This window comes from Oreochromis aureus, linkage group 17 (genome assembly GCF_013358895.1).
Source record: "Oreochromis aureus strain Israel breed Guangdong linkage group 17, ZZ_aureus, whole genome shotgun sequence".
Lineage (NCBI taxonomy): Eukaryota > Metazoa > Chordata > Actinopteri > Cichliformes > Cichlidae > Oreochromis > Oreochromis aureus.
In genome coordinates, this window is record NC_052958.1 from 5,337,953 (window position 1) to 5,359,764 (window position 21,812).

General features: G+C 39.7%; 1 protein-coding gene across 1 annotated transcript in view; it reads right to left on the reverse strand.

Moving 5' to 3' along the window:
* cerk (ceramide kinase) overlaps positions 1–21,812 on the reverse strand; it is a 54,334-nt gene that overhangs the window by 29,012 nt on the left and 3,510 nt on the right. The window contains exons 2-3 of the mRNA XM_031758514.2: positions 2,288–2,416; positions 813–935 (exon numbers count right to left, since the gene is read on the reverse strand). Of these exons, the coding sequence (XP_031614374.1) occupies positions 813–935; positions 2,288–2,416 (252 nt within the window). The remainder of the gene's footprint in view (positions 1–812; positions 936–2,287; positions 2,417–21,812) is intronic.

Genomic DNA, 21,812 nt, shown 5'->3' on the forward strand with positions numbered 1-21,812 from the left:
TCCACTCTTATTTCAGCATGTTAGTTAAACACTAAATCCTGTACAACCTAATCATGTGATGCTTATTAAACCCAGAGCGTAAGAGAGTATTTTGCACTCAGGTGAAAAATAAAATGCAAACTCACTATGCTTGAATAATAGTCTAATAACTTTTTAATCACAGTGTAATTTGTTAGTACACAAAAAACATTACATTCAGCAGCTAATTATTTTGTAAACATGTTGATGGATGATGTGCTGCCATATTCGTTTTTAGTTATATACTGTATATGCCATTCTCTTTTACTGTAGGTCTGCCCATGAGCCATCCTAATTATTTTCATTTTTTTAATATTTCTGAATTAAAATTAAAAAATATTAAATTCAGCATGGAGCACTTCCCTTTCAGTCGAGCTATGATTAAACTTGTTCTTCACTTTACCAACCAGGGGTACACTCTGGACACGTCGCCAGTCTGTCGCAGGCTAACACTTACAGACAGACAACCATTCGCACTTACACCTATGGGGAATTTAGAGTTTCCAGTTAACCTATCATAACTAACTGCATGTCTTTGGACTATGTGAGGAAGCTGGAGTCCCTGGAGAGAACCCACTCAAACATGGGGAGAAGAACTCCACACAGAAAGACCCCTGATGGTGGAATTGAACTTAGGACCTTCTTGCTGTGAGGCAAGAGTGCTAACCACCGTGCCAATCTTCTAATGACCAACGTCCACTTGGCTAAAATGCAACTTTCATGGTGCGTCGGGTCAGTACATCAAGTACAAAGTACAAACCCATATCTTTTACAGAACATCAGATGACACATACTGAGTAGTGATAGCTGCTCATTTGTAACTTGGACCCACTCCTCGCAGAGTGCCTGGTTGGCACAGTGAAAGGTGACCTCGCTACACCGCCACTGGTGCTGTCGTGTCCTTCGCACGTAGGAAACTGTAAAGAAACAAAACAGAACACTCCAGAAACCACTTATCAACAAAAATAATAGAGACGAAAGATGCTTTTATCATTCCCATAGACCATCTTATCAGAAAAATGCCTCCAAATGTGCTAAATAAAGCCTCCGATAATGTCTTCTTTTCACATCGTGTTGCCTTGCTTAAGTCATAATCATAAAAATACCCAGATCGTTTGTGACCTATAGTTTATTTAGTAGGCAGGTATTTCTGCCAATTCCTACTTTTGTCGTTTACCATATTACCTGGCTTTGGCACAGTGGAGGCTTGCCCTGAGAATAAACCTTGGCTTTATCCTTAACACACAGATTATTCAGATATGTGCTTATGTCAGAAATGAAAGCATGAAGAAATTAGTTTCCTAAATGAAACAGGGCTGTGCTCATAATCAGACACACACACACACACACAAAAGTAGAGACAGAGTCCCATAATATCCTGCTAGGAACATTACTGAAATATTTACATTAAGGAGCAAAAATTCACTCGCTAAGCACTTTGACAGCAGATTCACTCGCTAAGCATTTCAAAGTGAAATTATCACACTAAGCATTTTCTTCATCAGATAGAAAAGTTAACTTTTCAGGAAAGTTGTGCTGTCCAAATCGCTAACAGTACCTCGTACTCACCATGGGGTATGCAAAGAGACGCTCAGAGTGGGTGCAAAATTATCCTTTAATAAGTTACATAATCGGGATGTAAGTGATGGGGTGCGTCTTTGAAGCCAAGTTTCCACAGACTGTGGCAACGCAGTCGTGTCAGACTCGACGCACTTCATTGCCAGTAAACGCTCACATTAGTGAGGTAATTTTTAACATTTGGCTGCGATACATAATGTAAATCCGATCTTGTTTGGATATAATCTAATGGCTCCAAATCAAGCATTAGCCCCAAAGTTGCTGGCATGCTGCCATCTTAGACCCAGTCTGCTAAGCTGTGAGGGACTCTCTTGTTAATGCATTACTTTCTGACTATGGAGCTGTCTACAGGCTTATTCCCAGTGTCACATCACTTGCGACTTGTGGCACTAAACACAGCCTCTTGGCATGCTTAACCAAAATGTAACTGTAATGTGGCATTAACATGCTATAGGAAATTCAAGGTGACATTGATATAGACTGGCCTCAGGTTCTGTTGCTGGAAGAAGCAACAGAGGTTAAAGTGGCTACTTTATCAGTTTTTTAGTTTTTACTGTAATAAGACTGAGACACTGGATAGAAACTGATGGGGTTTTTTGTTAAATAGACAAAAATGCTACATTTTTTACTTTGGGCTTTGCAAAACTTTTATAAAACTAGTGATAATGAAGTGCTTCTGTAAATGTCATACCTGTGAATGCATAGGGATACAGCTGCTTTGTCTTTTTTTGATGTTTCCCAGTCTGTGCAGCGTCTTGGTCATCGTCTTCCGTCTTGCGGACAGCAACAATTTCACACACCTCAACAGAATAGCTTTGTACTGAAATGACATGAAATGGCTATTTTAGTTCACTGCATTCCACAATGACCAAAGCACACAAAACTTATACACAAAAGCATTCGTGATGCATGCTATAATCTTTAAATCTCCAGTAATCAGTATCTTTTTTTTTTCTTCATATGGACAATAGATCCTGAAACTAAGTGGTCTGTGAAAGGGGTCACTGTGAGCCAAGCTGACAAAGAATAATCATTCAACTGCAATTCCCCTCTGCACCGTTGAGAATGTGGCACATCAATATTTTAGTTTTATTGTCCACTCCCCTTATTGTTGCTCTTATCAGCCCCGTTTCCCAATGTAACATGCAGGTGTTTTGTCAGAAAGCTGTGATAAGTGTATTGTATGCTCCCTGCCCAGCACCAAGCAACTGAAGTTAGTAGCTGGTTAAGAAATTAGAGCATTTGGCAGCTAAACAGCCGGATGTATCCAAATGGGAATATCTGGAAACAGCAGCAATTCCCTTACTGGCTTCTTGAGGCTGTCTCACCAAGCCTCAAGTGGCCAATCCCAATCTGCACTGGAACACAGCATGAAGTCCACCCTGCAAACCGTAGTCCCCATGTGAGTCACAAACGAAGACCTCATTGTTCAGCAACTTGTGACTGACAAGTTGGAAGTCAACAAGCATGCAGCCTCACATTCAGACTCATGTTGTGTCTCATTACATAAAAAAAAAAACTAAACAAAGATGGACAAAACAACAAGCCTCAGCCTGAACATCCATAACAGGACCCCACCAAGCAACGACAATGCCACAGGGGCCACGTCTCTCCTCTACATGGATGCTGGAGAACTCAACCGATGATCAGAAATTAAAACAAAGGATGTAACAGTTTCTGTCTCCTCAAAGAAATTCTAGTTTGTTTGATGTAAATGTCGTGTACATTCACATGTTTAAATACTCAAATTTAGAGGAGAAACAAACACATCAGCACATTTGGTATCTATAGCAAATTGCCTCATTTATGAAAAATGCATAGGATTGAACTTTTATATTACTCACTCATTTAAATTACATCAGGCAATAAGACTTGAGGTTGTGCATCAGGGGTTTGAGTTACATTTGGTCAGAAGACTGTACACATAACCACATTAACATTCCATTCAATCTCCAGGTACATCATGGATACACCTTGCAAAGCAGGTTCATTATCCATTGCCAGCATTAGCTGATAATACTGCCATTCAACTCATCTTATTCCACTGTGGAAATGAACAAAGTGCTAGAGTCAATAACTCGAGTCATCTTTTATCCTCTCTATAAACTGGTGGAGACTAAAACAGACTTAAAAGGGGAGTGAATAAGCACGCTGGATAAATCACTCCATATACATACTAATTTTACTCTTTATTTCCAAGAGCTGTAAGACTTTCAAGTACAGAAATGTTTTCAGATGTAAGCCTGATAACTTGTAATCACACATCAGTGGGTTTGTGGGTTGTTTTCACTTCCTACTGCAAAAATAAATAAATAAATAAACAAATAAATCAGCAAGCTTAGATTTCCCTCTAAAATGTCAAAATACTGTATCCAACTTCAGAACAGCAGCCTGGAATTGATTTCACAAAGAGCAAAATGAATGGGAATAACATTGTCATGTCCCAAGAGAGGTTGTGAATGTTTGGGAAGGAAATGCATCCCCTTTGTTAATGTCTCCCATAAGCATGAGAATGAGGTTTAACAAAATTTTCTGAGCACAGTGTGACCTGGTACCTCCTGGCAGTAACAAGACGGGGTAGCTCAGCTGACTTGAAGGGCTCCTAAGCGACATTAAAGAATCCTGCGTTGAAAGGTGGTGTTAAAGGATTTGTTGGTAATGCATTCATCCATCTTCACATCCTTACTAATGTGAACCCACAGTGACAGACAATGCAATATAATCCTTAAAAACCATTTTAAGAAGGTGGAACCCAATGCTGGGAATTTGACGCCTAAATATTGCCAGGCCTGACGGTTCCCTTTGAACCATTTCATTATTTAAATATTCAAATCCTGAGCATGGCTACTAACAGAACAAATTCAGCTGTGCACTTTTGTACTATGGAAGGACAATATTACTTGCATTGAGTTTTAAGTGACCTGTTCAACTGCGTCACATACAGGCATTCCAGTCTCTCCTACAAATTTATTCAGCTGATATGGTGAAATGGATGGGAGGGAAGCATGACATATTATTTCTCCCCTGGGAGTCTGAGGGAATAGGATTTCATTTCTTTTTCAAATAAAGATGATACGCCATGCAGGCATGAATAACTTTATGGCCATCGATATTCACACTCTGACAAATAGGAAGAAGAGTTATGGCCATGTGGGTAATGGCTTTATTTCAGGAAAAAAAACTATTTGAAAAACAGCACCTAGTTCTCCTGCCAAACTGATTGTTGGTATTGAATTAAAATACATAATGCCAAAACGCCAAAATTCGTTTGCTTGTCCATGTATCATACAAATCAACCACTAGAGTTACAATTTTCAATTCAAAGTTTTCAGTTCACATAAGCAGAAATTTCAACACAATATATTCAGATCAGAACGTGCTAGAAGATTTGGATGTTTTTACATACACTATATGGACAAAAGTAACTGGCCACCGACACACTACAGTTTTAGGAGCTGCTATACCATGATGGTCCCAGTACAGTTTTTGTGCTGATCTGAATGTCGGGGATGGTTTGGAACTCTGCAGTTATTGAGCCAGCAGAGCACTGGTTTAAGCACCATGTACCTCAGGGGCCACGCTCTGTGACTGGAGTTACTGTAGTTCCTAAACACTTTGCAATAATACCACTCACAGTTGATTGTAAAATATCTAGGATGGAAGAAATGTAACAAATTTACAGGGGCATCCTGTTATAGTACCACACTCAAATCCACCTGTAGCAATGGGACTGAAAACACCTGATTTCAAAGATTAAGAGATATGGCCCAATGCTTTTGTCCGTATAAGGCAATAGTACACGTTATTGTTTTCTCACCGATACTGCTTACTAAATAATGTTGTTTATATGAGTGATGTGCATGTAATTGTACTTATTCAGCTTGAGTAAAGGACTGACCATCAATAGATGGTCAACTTTAAGTTCTGTACTGCAAGTACAGCTGTATTACCTCCTGTGAAGAGTTATGAATGTACGTGTATCAGTGGCTAAAAGTAGCAAGTGAGTAGTGCGATTTTTCGTCTTTTCCTTGAGACTAACGAGCCCATCATACGTCCAGCCCTGGATGCCACCAATCACTAAGCAGACAGCCAACCTGAGATCACTTCTACTTCAGACTTGGTAAGCAGCTTCTATAACACTAAACCTCAGAGGTTAAAGAATGAAGCACCAAAAAAAGCAGTTTCCATAACGACTTTTTTGAGAGTCGAGTTTGGCATTTTGGCCATGTTTGTTTGTTTGTTTTTAATCACTTACCAAAACTTCCATTCTATTTAATAACACAGAGGTATAGAGGCACTCTTCAAACTAAGCTAGTTAAGACTGCAGAGTAGAAACTACTGACACGATGTCACTTATCTTTAAGCTGTGTGGTGGAGAGGGGAAAAACTCTGAAGAGGACAAAACTCCAGCAACGGTTGCAGTATACAGAACAACTTTAATCCTAGACAAAAATTGTTTTGGGCTTGTAGCCCTCCTCCAAGCTATGGAGACTGTGCTAGCATTAGCTGCTAGTCCCCACCTTCAGCTCCATGTTTAGTTTTTAAAATAGTGCTGTCAGCGTTAACGCGGGTCAGTTTAATTTTAATGCGTTAAAATTGGCAAATCCCCGTTAACAAGTTAACGCAGATTAGTCCGTGTGAGGGGTTACTTGGCGTTAACGCGTTAGTGCAGCTTAAGCATGTTAATGCTGTCATCACGACTAACGCGTTTAACAATTAATCCATCTGGAGCGCAGACGGACTCAAAACCCCTGGAATGTCTCTGTCAACGCATTTCGGGCAGTTTGTCCGAAGTTTGTCCATTCTGCACTCCAGACAGGCTGAGTGCATTAAAAATTTTAATTGTGTTAATCGTGATGAGCGCATTAACGTGGCTAAAAGCGTTAACAGCGAATTAATGCGTTAACGCTAACAGCACTAGTTTAAAACTTAAAGCTCCAAAATTGTTAGCAAACCAGTAGCTGGTCCCAAGAAACCTTTAGGCATCTTTTAAAAATCCTTAATAGCCAGTTTCTCTGCTATTTTTACTGACTAGGGCTAGTTTAACGGTCTCTTCTTAAGGCATGTTTTCTGACAACACCAAAAATCAAATCACTATCAATTAACCTCAGACACCATCCGTATATCGTCCATTCCCATTGCTTTTATATCATTTTTATTTATTCATATTCATCTACCTTTTTCCAAAAACTACTTGAGTGAAAGTAAATCATGACCATTGGAAAAGTGAGCCTACTAAAAAACAAAAAAACCTCCAAAGAACATACCAGGATCCTGAAAAAGAAGCAGCTGAATAAAACGGATCCATTGCTTTTAAATTTATTGCGATCTTTCCAAATACTAAATGTTAAAATGTCTTTAGAGAAAAAGACCTGTGATGGTTTATGTCAGCAAAGTGTGTGGATGCTGACGATGAGTCTAGAGAGAGTATCGTACACAAACAGATCAGTGAAGTGCGACTTTTTCCAGTGGGCATGAAAGTTATTACAAGCAAGTTTTTGCACTGATCACTGGACTTATCGCATAGATGTGCTGGCAAAACAGTGTTGGATTGCAGAGGATCTTTAAACATGCAAAAAAAACCAAAAAACAATGCACACGGATAAGCAAAAGCAGATTATCTTTGGTGAAAAGCTGCATGATGATGATAGTGAGAATAACACAAGGCTAAGATAGCTGTAACAGGTTCCAGATAATTCATTGTGAAATTCTGAATTTGCACTTTGTTTTATATCTCAGTACCAATCTTGTGCCTGAATTGTGTCTAAAACTCTGAGAAATATAATCAGAAAATCTTATCTTGTATTTTACACATTTACATACGTATCATCCGAAGCTCCCAGGCCTGAATCCAAAATCCAAAAGAAAACATTAAACGTGTGATATCTTCAGAGAAGTAGGCAAATCAATTCCCCCAAAGGCAACCCCCCCCCCCGCCCAAAACCCCAACAATCACACTCATGATGCTGTCTTTTCACAGTGCATCCGGAAAATATTCACAGTGTTTTACTTGTTCCACATTTTGTCATGTTGCCACCATATTCCAGATTCATTGGATCAAATTCATTTTCACCTGAAAAATTCTACACACAATACCCCAGAATGAGAGAGGAAAGTGAAAGAAAAAAAGGTTTGCAAATTTATTTAAAATACAAAACAAAAATATAACATATACATAAGCATTCACAGCCGTTGCCACACAAAACAGTCAGGGTGTTCCTCTGAACCACTTGGTCAAATTAACACAAGAAACAAACAAAACCGACACCCCAGTGAACCTAGTTGGGGAAGAAACTGGAAACAATGGCTAGCATTCCCGAATTCTAACGCTGCTCTAATAACCCTGCCACATACACACATCCTCAGATATGCACACACAAGGACACAATAATCGCTTCACCACACACACAGAGCACATACCCCCACATAAATTCTCCACTTTTTAGCTCAGTGCGGTCCCTAAGCTACATGCTAAGCCCTCGGCCATACAAGGAAGATCCTCTCTGCTCTGCTCTGACATACTTTTCTTTGTGCTTGAAAAGAATCTTGGCACTGGTAGTCAGCCATGTGTGTGCTGCCTATTCATACCACAGGGCTCAGTGTGCTACAGCGAACCGAAGAGGTCTGCTATCTGCAAAAAGTCAGCTTTTCAGGAACTGGAGGGAAAAGGGTCTTTTTTTTGCCCAATAACTGGAAATCCTGCACATGAAGGAGAGCATTCAGATGTTTGTTTTCATTGCTACACTGATACGCAAGAGGTCTGAAAGGGAATATTAATGCTCCTGCAGCCTTTTTTTTTTTTTTGGTTTATTCATCACTTTGAACATTTGTAAAGCTAATTACTGACATCACTGCCTCTCCATCCTTCAGTTACTTTTGCCACGCTTGGATGGTCTTCAAGGGACCCTTGGAGTTTCCTTGACCTTTTGCCCATTTTTTAAAACCTGCCCAGTGGCAGAATTGTTTGTCCCTGATCACATGTTAAAGGTCTTGACCTGTTCGAGTTTCCCTTGAACTCCTAAAAACTAGACAGTATATCGTGACACAGTGTATACAAGTTGAATGCTGATTGGTTGAAAAGCAGATTCATCTAGAAAAAGAGGAAACATGCTAAAACAATAAGGAACAAAGAAGCATGAATAAGGATGATGTTGACTGGTTTTTAACACTCTCTTTGTGTGTTTACTTACAGAGTTCTCTTTTCTGCTGTTAGAACCTGATCAAATACGAACTTAACTTGATGTACCTGTTGACTGAGCTCTGTCTGTTTCTCTTTGGTTTTAACTTGGTTTAGTCCTTCTCCCACTGAGAAATCGACATTATCATAATTTTGTACTATGTGCATTTTGCTAGGCAACTGTAAATAAGCGCTTAGGTATTTGCTCAGGTTTCTTTTACCCAACAAGGGAGAGGGCAGCTTAACTGGCATGGGAATAAGGCCAAGTTCAAAGACACACTCACATGCAATGTGGATCAGGAGAAACACAATGAGCAGTTCTCCAACCCTGCCATCTAACTCTGAACCTCAAACCCTGGCAGTAGCAGTGCGCTGCTTTGCCCCAAGTGTGCATGTAATCCCCGGCTCAGGCACCGTTAGTGCCTTTCTCTACTGAGCCAGAAACATTCATATCCTCAGGGCCTCGGCTGCCACTAGTTTCCACTCAACCCACGTGAGATGAATTAACACCCGTGATGCAAAAGGGAACACTATTAAAAGGCAAGACCAGTTTGAGGACTTTTTACACCATCCCTGAAGTTGTCAGACAGGATTGTATACTAATTGTCATGTGGATTTTTTGAACTTGTAACTCTGTTATAGGACTTCCAACAGATTTGATCAGTTTACCCAAAGAGTGATTATTCCCTCTGAAAAAAAGTTTAAAAAACAAAAAAACAAAAACAGATTTTTCATGTGACTGCTTGAGTCACATGATAACAGTCCAGATTCCCCGAATGGAAACCACTTTGGTCAACACCATCACCCTACAGTCTCTCTCATGCTCGTTCCAATTATTTAGGCTTATATATTTCTTATAAACTTTTTTTCCCACCAGGAAGTGAAACTCTTAATCCAGACACTTCTTTTAATACACTTTCACATACCAATACATGCTTTGGTCTTAAATCGGACAAGGCAGGTTTCTCATGCTTCTATCCACACTCTCCTGCAGTGAAGACAACAATTACACAAGCAATGTTCGTGCTTGTGTAATTGTTGCATTCATAAGCTATGGTTTTACTTCCCATCCCTGGAAAAATCTAGGTAGTTGCCAGAACTGGCTGATGACGTATGGTAAACGGGCAGGTATTAGCACAGCGCTTTTTCTACTCATGCTGAGTGCTCAAAATACTTCCTGTTACAAGTCTCACTAAGTCACACACACATGCATTGGGTTTTTTCTAGATGGATCAGGGGCAACCTGTGATTTAGTATCTTGCACAAGGTATGGACCAGCAGGACAGGATCAATCGAGTGACCTTGCAATTGGCAGATCATCCTCACTCGACTGCTTCCGTCTCTCTACCAGCTGAAAAGTGCTTGGTAGTCCCTCTCTTTCCCCTTCGTCATGTAGTCATGTGTACGACACCCCAAACTTAACTTTGTGACTTCATGTAGACAAATTTGACACTGTGAATGCAATTAAATTCGTGACTTATTTTATTAGCTCTCCACTTCCTTAATAGTAAGATGGATTACTATAGAAATAGGCCGAAGTGTGGGTAAAATAGTGTCTTTTCCACCCACGACTATCACCCAGGTGCAGGATTTCGTTAGCGTGCTTGTCAAAGAGAGCACGGATTAGTGCAGTCGTTTCTTTAAGTGTGTCATATTTGAAGAAGAACACGGCAATGAAGTGCAAAGTCAATGAAGTGGCCCTTCAGGTACCTTGAAAGGTAGATATTCAGCAGCACTCGACGAGGATTGAGAGCCACAGGTCTTGGCAATACTAATTTCCTTTGGTAATGGAACAAAAAGGATCTTTTTGTCAATTTAATGGAGTTTAGGAGGTCAGTTAAACTTCCTTCTTTTGGTAAATACTTTCAACTATTTAATTCAAGAGCACAGTTCTGAAGAAAAGCTATTGTTCATTTTGGCACACTGAAAAAGGTAGGGCAGAATTTTGCCTTTTGGCTTTTTCTTTTGGAATTCTGAACAGTACAATATGGCAGCTGTTCATGCAAGTCATTTTGCCATCTTGCCTGGAAAAAAGGTCCCAAAATGAGCTGAACAAATCAGTCAATGAATGTCAGATTTTATGGTCCTGCCGTCTTTATTGTGAGGATTTGATTTGTCATAAAGGATAGCATTTTTGATTTAAGACTGATGTCCAGTCAATCAAGTTCACAGATGAAATGTTTAATAAAGACATTTCGTTACTTTAATCCTCAATGAAAACAGCTGCAAGTTTCAGTCCTACACACATCATAGACAAGGCTATGATGGCTTCCTCTTTGAGAATCTCTTTGCAAAGGTCAAGACAAGACTGCTTGCTGTTGGGAAAAGTCACAAGTTCTCCAAGACCAGGGGTAGAGCTCAGTGTCAAAGACGCTTTCTGACCAAACAGTTACAGAAACTTCCTTAAGGTTTGCAGCCACTGCTGTGTTACTGTGTTATTTTTGCTGCTAGCACTCAACAGTGACGAAGCACGTGAGCTGGCTAACACAGCTCCACAACAAGCTGGAGGGTGTGATAATTGGAGCACTGCACTCTGTGTTTTAAAGTTTTGAGGTCTAACCAATACAGGATTTTTAAGAGCAATACTAATAATTGGCAATTTAAAAAAAAAATCCAACAGATTTTCTTTTCAGACATGAAACATAAAGACGTATGGAGGACCACAAGAGCCACGCGCATCGAAATAAAAATCTCTGTGCTTTAATAATGAATTGTAGAATAAATTCTGCAATTGTAAATTCATTTTTGAATTCCAATTTAATAAACTGCATTTCAAAATCCTTTTTCCAATTGCATTTCAAAATCCTTTTTCCAATTGCACTTTAATAAACTGCATTTTAAAATCCTTTTTCAGTTGCACTTTAATAAACTGCAGTTCAAAATCCTTTTTCCACTTGCAATTTAATAAACTGCAGTTCAAAATCCTTTTCCACTTGCAATTTAATAAACTGCAGGTCAAAATCCTTTTCCACCTGCAATTTAATAAACTGCAGTTCAAAATCCTTTTTCCACTTGCAATTTAATAAACTGCAGTTCAAAATCCTTTTTCCACTTGCAATTTAATAAACTGCAGGTCAAAATCCTTTTTCCACTTGCAATTTAATAAACTGCAGGTCAAAATCCTTTTCCACCTGCAATTTAATAAACTGCAGTTCAAAATCCTTTTTCCACCTGCAATTTAATAAACTGCAGTTGAAAATCCATTTCCCTTTCCTGTTCGCTCCGGGATTAGCTGCTGGATTAGCTCCTGGATTAGCTGCTGGATTAGCTCTTCGATTAACAACTTGCTGGAGGCTATTCAAATTAGCCACACCGTGGGATGTAAGGAGCTCTCTGATTGGTTGGTCAGACACAGGCTGTCTGCCAGCCTGGATTTTTCTAGCTCATAGCTTCGCCCTGCTAGGAAGCGTGTGTTCTTGTACAAAGGCCGTTCAGCGTCGGGATTTACACTCGGCTCGACACGGATATGTGAAGAATGAAGGGACCCTGCAGCGAAACGGAGAGCCAACCTCTGACTGAGTGCCTGTCAACACAGTCTGACCACCTGTTGAAGGTAAGGTGCTAACGTGGCTAACGCTAGCATCACCGCACGTAGCCCCGTTATTTTAAGATCATCTTAGCTAATGAAAGTTTTACGTCGCAGCTGTACGAGCTCGCTACGTGTTTTGTAAGCTGCTGTGCTCTTCACAGATAAAGCTGGAAGCAGCTCAGACTGTTAGAACCAGCACTGAGGCCTGTTACATTTATACAGTGTTAGAGCAATGGCTGCAACCTACAGCCTTTAAACTAGCGATTAAAATGCTGACAGTAAACTCGTCAGTCCAGATGTTACCACATTACTCTGTGGTACTTAGAGTTAAAAACAACTGAGACAGGCTGATTAAAATAACAGCTGTCATTTCTCTCATTCCTTATATCAAGACTGGAGATCACACTACTGATTTCAGTTCATTTAATATGTGAGTGCACAGATTCATTCTCAACTGGACATAAATGATGATCAAAGGTTGTATACATGATGAATTCATCAAATCCCAGCCTCTAACACAGTGCGCTGAATCTTAGCTTTGAATGTCCAGTATATTCTAATCAGTGCAATGTAAGCATTCACTGAACCTACAGTATCTACACCTGTGTGGTAAAGATACAGATAATGAAATTTAATTATTAATACAATATACATCATGAAAATGAAAGCTGAAATTGATTCAGTTTAGTACTTTTCTCTGTATGCTCTGTGATTATAAAGGCCTTAAATTCTGTGATATATACTGTAAATGATGTTCACAGAGGTCTTAAAGTACTTAAATCACTGCTGATAGTCTGGTTGTTTACATTTTCACATGTTTTTGTGTCTGTAGGGCTGTTTGATGACGATTTGGACTCCTCTGGGAGATGAGGACACACCCACATCTGTTCCATACTGCAGCCATGGATGGTGTTACAGCTCTCAGTCAGCTTTGGGCCATCAGACGCACACACTGGAAAACCAGCGCCTATACTTCATGCAGGAGAGACGGCCTCAGTGATGTAGGTTCATAAGCGAGTTCAAACATTTCTGGCCTCTTATCACTTAGATTTTGAATGCATTTAAAGCAGGAACTGCACACTAGGGGTGGGTTTTAATAATCGATTCCTCGATTAAAATCGATTCTGGCTTGATAACGTGAAATCGATTCATTAAAATCCTGAATCGATTTTTTAATATAAATTTATTTTGCCCGAAACGCCAGAATCTCAGGTGAAACCTCACAAAATTTCAACAACCACCAAACAGCTAAGACAGTAAATGAGAGCAGGTACACGGATTCTGCACAAGGACGTAAACACACAGCGCGACCCGCGGATCAGAATCAGTGAGATGTCGCCTTTCTCACCCGACGGGCGCTGCAGCTTTAAGCGTCTGCGCGCGGCGGCAATCACTTTCTGGCACAACAACTGCACGGACACGGTCGGGCTGAAAGCCGACAGCTCGCTGATTCTGATGTTTCGCGGGGTAGCACTTTGTGTTCACGCCCTTTTTGCGCTGATTCTAAAGCTGTTAGTTTTATCTCTCCAAAAATATTGACCGAACCAGCAGCAAAAGAAGATCCAAACTACGCTTCACGTAAACATCGTCATGAATTCCTCTGACTTTTACTGTTTTGCTTCACCCACGATAAAATCAAACTTCATGCACAGCTCTCTCTCTCTCTGTACTGTTTTCTGCATTATTTGCTTGCTTGTTATGCGCAACTCTACTGTTGTTTACAGCGCTGTCGGCCGCTGTTTTTTTTTTTTTTCGCTTACATACTTCCGAAAAGAAAACCTAATTTCTGCCGTTCAATACTGAACATATTTAAACTTTTTAAAGTTATGCGAAATGCAAAACGCTTAGCCGTGTCTCTAATAAAACCGCTGTAACGTCAGAGGTAACGTTCATATGTTGATTAATGGTTTTCTTTCGTTTTTGATGTACTGCAGATACATATTTTTATAAAATCTCAGGCCAGGAAAACCACCTTCATGTTTTTCTGTTTTATCTTCAGCTACTTTGACACAAAGAAATCTGCTGTGACGCTCACACCTTTGATAGTCTTATGTGTGTCAGCTTCCTTTTTATAGATACAAAATATGTCAATGTACTGATCTTAATTATATTTCTGACTGTCAAAATTTCCCAGATTCAAATCGAATTGAATCGAATTGAATTGAATCGGGACCTTGTGAATCGGAAATGAATCGATTCTAGAAATAAGTGACGATACCCAGCCTTACTGCACACCTAGCTGTCAAAAGTTTGGCAGCATGAGTACTGTAAAGTTTTGTAGGGTCCTTGTTAAAATTTCCACAAGCACCACACCACATTTGTCATATACAGTTCCATTTTGTACAGGACATTTTTGAAATTATGTGTATGTGTGTGTGTGTGTGTGTGTGTGTGTGTGTGTGTATATATATATATATATATATATATATATATATATATATATATATATATATATATATATATATATATATATATATATATATATATATATATATATATATATATATATATATATATATATAGATATATATATATATATATATATATATATATAGAGATATATATATATATAGAGAGAGATATATATATATAGAGAGAGATATATATATATAGAGAGATATATATATATATATATATATATAGAGAGAGATATAATCTCTCTATCTCCTAGTTATCCACTTGTCAGTAATTTTTGAGTAAATGGATGTCACTGATAAATCAGTGGTGATTCACCTGCAAATGTTTTAACTAACTTTGTTTTTCGTAGAATTCATCAGCAGCTGTGGAGAGATGCATTTGAATATCTTCTGGTTCCACTTTTCCTTACCTGGAAGCTGAGTATTGCTGATTTCTGACAAGGACACAAACCTCAGTGCTTATCATGGGTGTTACATCCTCTGTGCAGCAATTCCAGAGACAACGAGAGAGCAACGACCACTCATTAAGACCATACAGAAATCTGTCCCTTTCTGGCAGCTGTGGAAACTTCCAATAAGAAAGTTTGCATTCTTAGAGCAATGCTGGATCATGTGTGATGTGTCATCATATGAGGATATTACATTTTGCCTTAATTCTGCTCAATTAAGTGTTTTGATCGTTGATCCAGTATGGCAGCTTTGTGTTGTGCTGCAAGTTAAAACCCATTGTCCTCATGAGCGCAGCATCTAACAACTCTCCTTAAAAAAAAAAAGTCAATTGACTTTAACTGGACACAATGGTTTCCAGTGGGAGATACATTCATCACTCATCCGTGACACTGGAGAAGTCACCTGGATGAGTGATAAAACAATTTTCCATGGAAAATCCAGAGGAACTAAACTTTGTTGTTGTTTCTTTGGGCTCAATTTCAGCCTCAGGCAAAATTGAGCCCAATTTCTTCTTTCAGAAGAACGTTTTCTTCTGAAAGAAGAAAACATTTTGCCAATAATCAGATAAAAAACATTGTTGAACCAGGTGGTATTCTCTGGAGTTTAAGACCAAAACTGAACTCAGTGAATTGACATTAGACTGGAATTCATAAGATGAATAGAAATACTGCTGAAGCTGAATGATATATATATATATATATATGTGTGTATGTATGTGTGTGTGTGATCTTTTTTTCTCCAATTCACCATGTCTGTAAAGTTCAGTATGACTGTGGTACATGATACAAAAGAATAAATACAGAACAATAACAACTTTATGTGAATAACTTTACTCTTCTTAAAAATAACTCATAAAACAAGTAAAAGTACAAATGTGTACAAGTTAGAGACTTCCTCAGTAAGTTTACACTCTTTTGGATTGATTTTAATTGTGTGTTAAAGAGAAAGAGATTAGGAGGTAAAGTAGAGGATGCAGAGTCCAACACCGAGGCCGTCTCTCCTGCATGAAGTCCAGGTGCTGGTTTTCCAGTGTGTGCGTCTGATGGCCCAAAGCTGACTGAGAGCTGTAACACCATCCATGGCTGCAGTATGGAACAGATGTGGGTGTGTCCTCATCTCCCAGAGGAGTCCAAATCGTCATCAAACAGCCCTACAGACACAAAAACATGTGAAAATATAAACAACCAGACTATCAGCAGTGATTTAAGTACTTTAAGACCTCTGTGAAAATCATTCACAGTATATATCACAGAATTTAAGGCCTTTATAATCACAGAGCATACAGAGAAAAGTACTAAACTGAATCAATTTCAGCTTTCATTTTCCATGATGTATATTGTATTAATAATTAATTATTTCATTATCTGTATCTTTACCACACAGGTGTAGATACTGTAGGTTCAGTGAATGCTTACATTGCACTGATTAGAATATACTGGACATTCAAAGCTAAGATTCAGCGCACTGTGTTAGAGGCTGGGATTTGATGAATTCATCATATATACAACCTTTGATCATCATTTATGTCCAGTTGAGAATGAATCTGTGCACTCACATATTAAATGAACTGAAATCAGTAGTGTGATCTCCAGTCTTGATATAAGGAATGAGAGAAATGACAGCTGTTATTTTAATCAGCCTGTCTCAGTTGTTTTAACTCTAAGTACCACAGAGTAATGTGGTAACATCTGGACTGACGAGTTTACTGTCAGCATTTTAATCGCTAGTTTAAAGGCTGTAGGTTGCAGCCATTGCTCTAACACTGTATAAATGTAACAGGGCTCAGTGCTGGTTCTAACAGTCTGAGCTGCTTCCAGCTTTATTTGTGAAGAGCACAGCAGCTTACAAAACACGTAGCGAGCTCGTACAGCTGCGACGTAAAACTTTCATTAGCTAAGATGACCTTAAAATAACGGGGACTACGTGCGGTGATGCTAGCGTTAGCCACGTTAGCACCTTACCTTCAACAGGTGGTCAGACTGTGTAGACGGGCACTCAGTCAGAGGTTGGCTCTCCGTTTCGCTGCAGGGTCCCTTCATTGTGTTGAGCCGAGTGTAAATCCCGACGCTGAACGGCCTTTGTACAAGCACACACGCTTCGTAGCAGGGCGAAACTATGAGCTAGAAAAATCCAGGCTGGCAGACAGCCTGTGTCTGACCAACCAATCAGAGAGCTCCTTACATCCCACGGTGTGGCTAATTTGAATAGCCTCCAGCAAGTTGTTAATCGAAGAGCTAATCCAGCAGCTAATCCAGGAGCGAACAGGAAAGGGAAATGGATTTTCAACTGCAGTTTATTAAATTGCAGGTGGAAAAAGGATTTTGACCTGCAGTTTATTAAATTGCAAGTGGAAAAAGGATTTTGAACTGCAGTTTATTAAATTGCAAGTGGAAAAAGGATTTTGACCTGCAGTTTATTAAATTGCAAGTGGAAAAAGGATTTTGAACTGCAGTTTATTAAATTGCAAGTGGAAAAAGGATTTTGACCTGCAGTTTATTAAATTGCAGGTGGAAAAGGGATTTTGAACTGCAGTTTATTAAATTGCAAGTGGAAAAGGGATTTTGAACTGCAGTTTATTAAATTGCAGGTGGAAAAAGGATTTTGAACTGCAGTTTATTAAATTGCAACTGAAAAAAGGATTTTAAAATGTAGTTTATTAAAGTGCAATTGGAAAAAGTTTTTTGAAATGCAAGTGGAAAAAGGATTTTGAAATGCAGTTTATTAAATTGGAATTCAAAAATGAATTTACAATTGCAGAATTTATTCTACAATTCATTATTAAAGCACAGAAATTTTTATTTCGATGCGCGTGGCTCTTGTGGTCCTCCATAAAGACGTCCCTAACATTTGCTACATATATATAATTATTTACTTATTTACGCTCTGCCCACCTCTGCTATGATCAGCTGGTTGCTGTGTTTTAGCGTTCCAAACAAAGTGCTCTCTGACAAACTATACAACACATGATTAACATGGTTAAAGAGTGTTTTTCTTGTCTCTTCTTCATTTAACTCCCATTCATTGGCTGTTGTAAATGTGTTTACAGTGGGGAAATAGTTATATAAGCTGATAATATTATCACACTCATAGACAGGTTGGACTCTAGAATAACAGAGTTGTAAAAGGAGCTACATGAATTTAGGCTAGTGGCTGAAAATGCCCTTTTTGTTGTTCCAAAGTTAAATAACCTTACTTTGCCGGTAGCCATTTTTTGATCGTAACATATAAATACAGCAATAGCCTATGTATACAAGAGCCACTAACTTTATATGGGCCATCTTGGACAGACTGCAGCTCCTGTGCTGGTAGTGATTGCCTCCAACAGCTCCACTATTGCATCCTTTGTGCCTCCACTGCCAGAATGTGCCGGTCTTTGTCCAAATGTGGGAAACCAATGAACCAAACACATTCAGATCCACTTTGACTGCAGTGATCTTACGTTCTTGTATTCATATTTCACTTGCCAAAGCAAGTTGACAGATATTCTTGCAAAATTTATGTCACTCTGATGCTCCCGACTCAAACATGCAATTCCTCTTTTGCAGGGAACTGCAATAAAGCCTGGACTTTACTCTCAGTCCATTTCTCCCTGTTTTATCACTTCTTGCGGCTGTCTGTGGTTTACACAGCTAATGTGAAATCCCTTCTGTGACATCTCTGCTTATGTTTCCACAGCACCAATCACTGTATACTGGTCTCACTACTATGTTCCTCTTGTATTCGAAATTACCTACCTTGATGTAGGAGCAAAAGAAATGTGTGTGTGTGTGTGGGATTTCCTCCAAATGTTCCAAACTATGAAAAAAATGTGTTTACTTACTTAAGTACCCAATTTAATTTTAATTCATGGGCTACATACTGCTTTAGTTTATCTGAAGTAGGCTACAACTGAAAATATTTTGCCTAGAAACCTTTAAAATACCCTCATAAATTCTCAGGTATTATAGTTCACAAAAGTCAGTGTTTTATAGTCCACATTTAATATACCCACCATTTATAAAACAGATGCTAAACAGCCAAGACAGTCTGAAGTAAAGTGAGTGCAGTTTTTCAATAGTATGTCTCATTTATCCACATTGATTGCAAAGAAATACTTTAATCGCTGATCATGTGGTCGTGCCACCTTACTTCTGTGTGGTCTCTTAGTAACATGGCTGCAAATGTAACAATTCAAACCCCTGCTAAAGTTTGGACAACAACTCTTATGATTTGATCAGTGTGTAACAACACAAAGCTTCCTGGTGTGAAATACAGTGAAATGCACAAAACAGTCCTAAACTCTAACTTCCATAATTTGCAAAGCCATCCAGTGGGCCAGACACATATGCCTGACACACATGCAATACAGTGAGGTGTATTAAATGTTAGTGTGAAGCACTGCTGCTGGGCTTTAATAGGCATTCCTGTGGTGCAAGATAATCCTTTTTCTCCCGAGACTTGCAGCTACTTTAGCAGCAGCACCTTTAATTCAGATTGAACTGATAAAAACCAGTTCGATCAGCAAGGAGCTGTGTCTCTATAGGTGCATGCGTGAGGCTCGTGATCCATCCAGCTCGTCCTGCTTCTCTAAAGCAAGATGACATCCTGCCCGACTGGATTCCGCTGAACACACCGGTCTCCTACACCGTCAACGCAACGTCTGAATTCCTTGTCACACCCCAGCTGTTTTTCACTCGGGCGTTGAAGTGACGCCACCCCGGACATTTTCTCGTCAGCCCCCCTCAATCCAAGTTATGAAATACACGACAGATTTAGACACGGCTCCTCTGAATTTTGATCTTGAGTCGGCGAACCCTATGCGTTTGTGCACGTCCACGGGAGACTTCGCTTGTGTTTATGATATCTCCGAGAATACGGCGCGTGGCCTTGCCTCCTTTCAGTCCTCTGACAACAATGAGCTGTCATCATATTCATATTCTGCTGCTGTTCTCGGCACCCCTCCCTTTACACAGTGGTTCACTATGTAATCCCTTTATTTATACTGTGGTGTGGCACTGACAGTGTGTGAGAGGACAAGCCAGTGCAAGCTTAAGGAAATGCTTAGGTGTTCCCTCCTGTTTATATTGTTTCTATGTCATTCCTTTTTCTGCTTCAATGCCGAGCCTTCCTAGTCACATGTGACACGTTTGCAAAAGATGAGACAAGATTTAGCTGAGCGTGTCAAAGTTACAAAAAACTGTTGCTGATATTAGAAAGCTTTCAAATAGCCTGGTGCTATCAGTGCCACGTCATCATGCAGCTTTACTGCGTGATTAGCTTTTCCTCCTGTTGACCCAAAGCTCAGGTGAACAGAGCAATCACTGTAATGACAGATCCTGCATTGCTGCTGTCAGTGATGCAGTGTAAACCTGCACAGTTTACCCAATCTCCAGCTGTCGCTTTCTGGCAGTGTTTATTTCTCTGTATCCCTCTCTCTCCCCCCTCCCTCTGCAGCCGTCTCTCAGCATACAGACAGGGCTGTGCATTGAGCACCAGCTTTAGATTACAAAGCGCAGATCTGCCTGGGTACACATGGCAGTGAGCTGTCAAACAAGACATGTGGATTTCTCCCAGGCACAATGGGTTTGTTAAGCCAACGCTTAGGCAAACAGATGGAGAGGAAAGGACAACCAAGGTGGAAGATGTAACAGGAGGAGCACAGTGGTGCCAGTGATGCTGCTAGTTCTCTACTATGCTAAAAAGTTACAGTCTATGATTTCAATATTTATGTTCACTGCAGCTCGGGTTGCTGCTTTTGGAGACATGCGTACGGCACTGCTGATCAGGCTGCACCCTCCACTTTGGCCAGGTGGAATGATATACTAATGGATGGTCACGGCATGTGGTGCAGACATTCATATTACAAAAAGAATGATGGCTAAAAGTCTCCACCCCACCTTGTTATTTAGTGTTACCAACAGGTGTAAATCCATCCATAATTATTTATTAGATGGATTGGTACCAGATGAACAGGTTTATAGTTTGGCATCCCAGACGGCACAGCTGCCTCACAGTAAGAAGGTCCTGGGTACGAGTCAGTTTCAGTTTTCAGGCCCCTCTTCTGTGGAACCAGCTTCCAGGTTTGGATTCGGGAGACAGACACTATCTCTACTTTTAAGATTAAGCTTAAAACTTTCCTTTTTGCTAAAGCATATAGTTAGGGCTGGATCAGGTGATGCTGAATCCTCCCTTACTTATGCAGCAATAGGTGTAGGCTGCTGGGGGATTCCCATGATGCATCGAGTATTTCTTCTTCAGTCACCTTTCTCACTCACCATGTAGACCTCTCTGCATTGAATCATATTTGTTATTAATCACAGCATATCTTTTATCTTGTCTTCCTTCTCTCACCCCAACCGGTTGCAGCTGATGGCCGCCCCTCCCTGAGCCTGGTTCTGCTGGAGGTTACTTCCTGTTAAAAGGGAGTTTTTTCTCCACTGTCACCAAAGTGCTTGCTCATAGGGGGTCATATGATTGTTGAGTTTTTCTCTGTATGTATTATTGTAAAATTGAAATTGAGTCCAGCCTGGAGTCTTTTCTGTGTAGGTTTTTCACGTTCTCCTCATATCTGCAGTGGTTCTCCCTGGATACTCCGGCTTCCTCCCACAGTCCAAAGACATGGAATTAGCAGGGTTAGGTTCATTTGTGTTTCTAAATTCAGCAT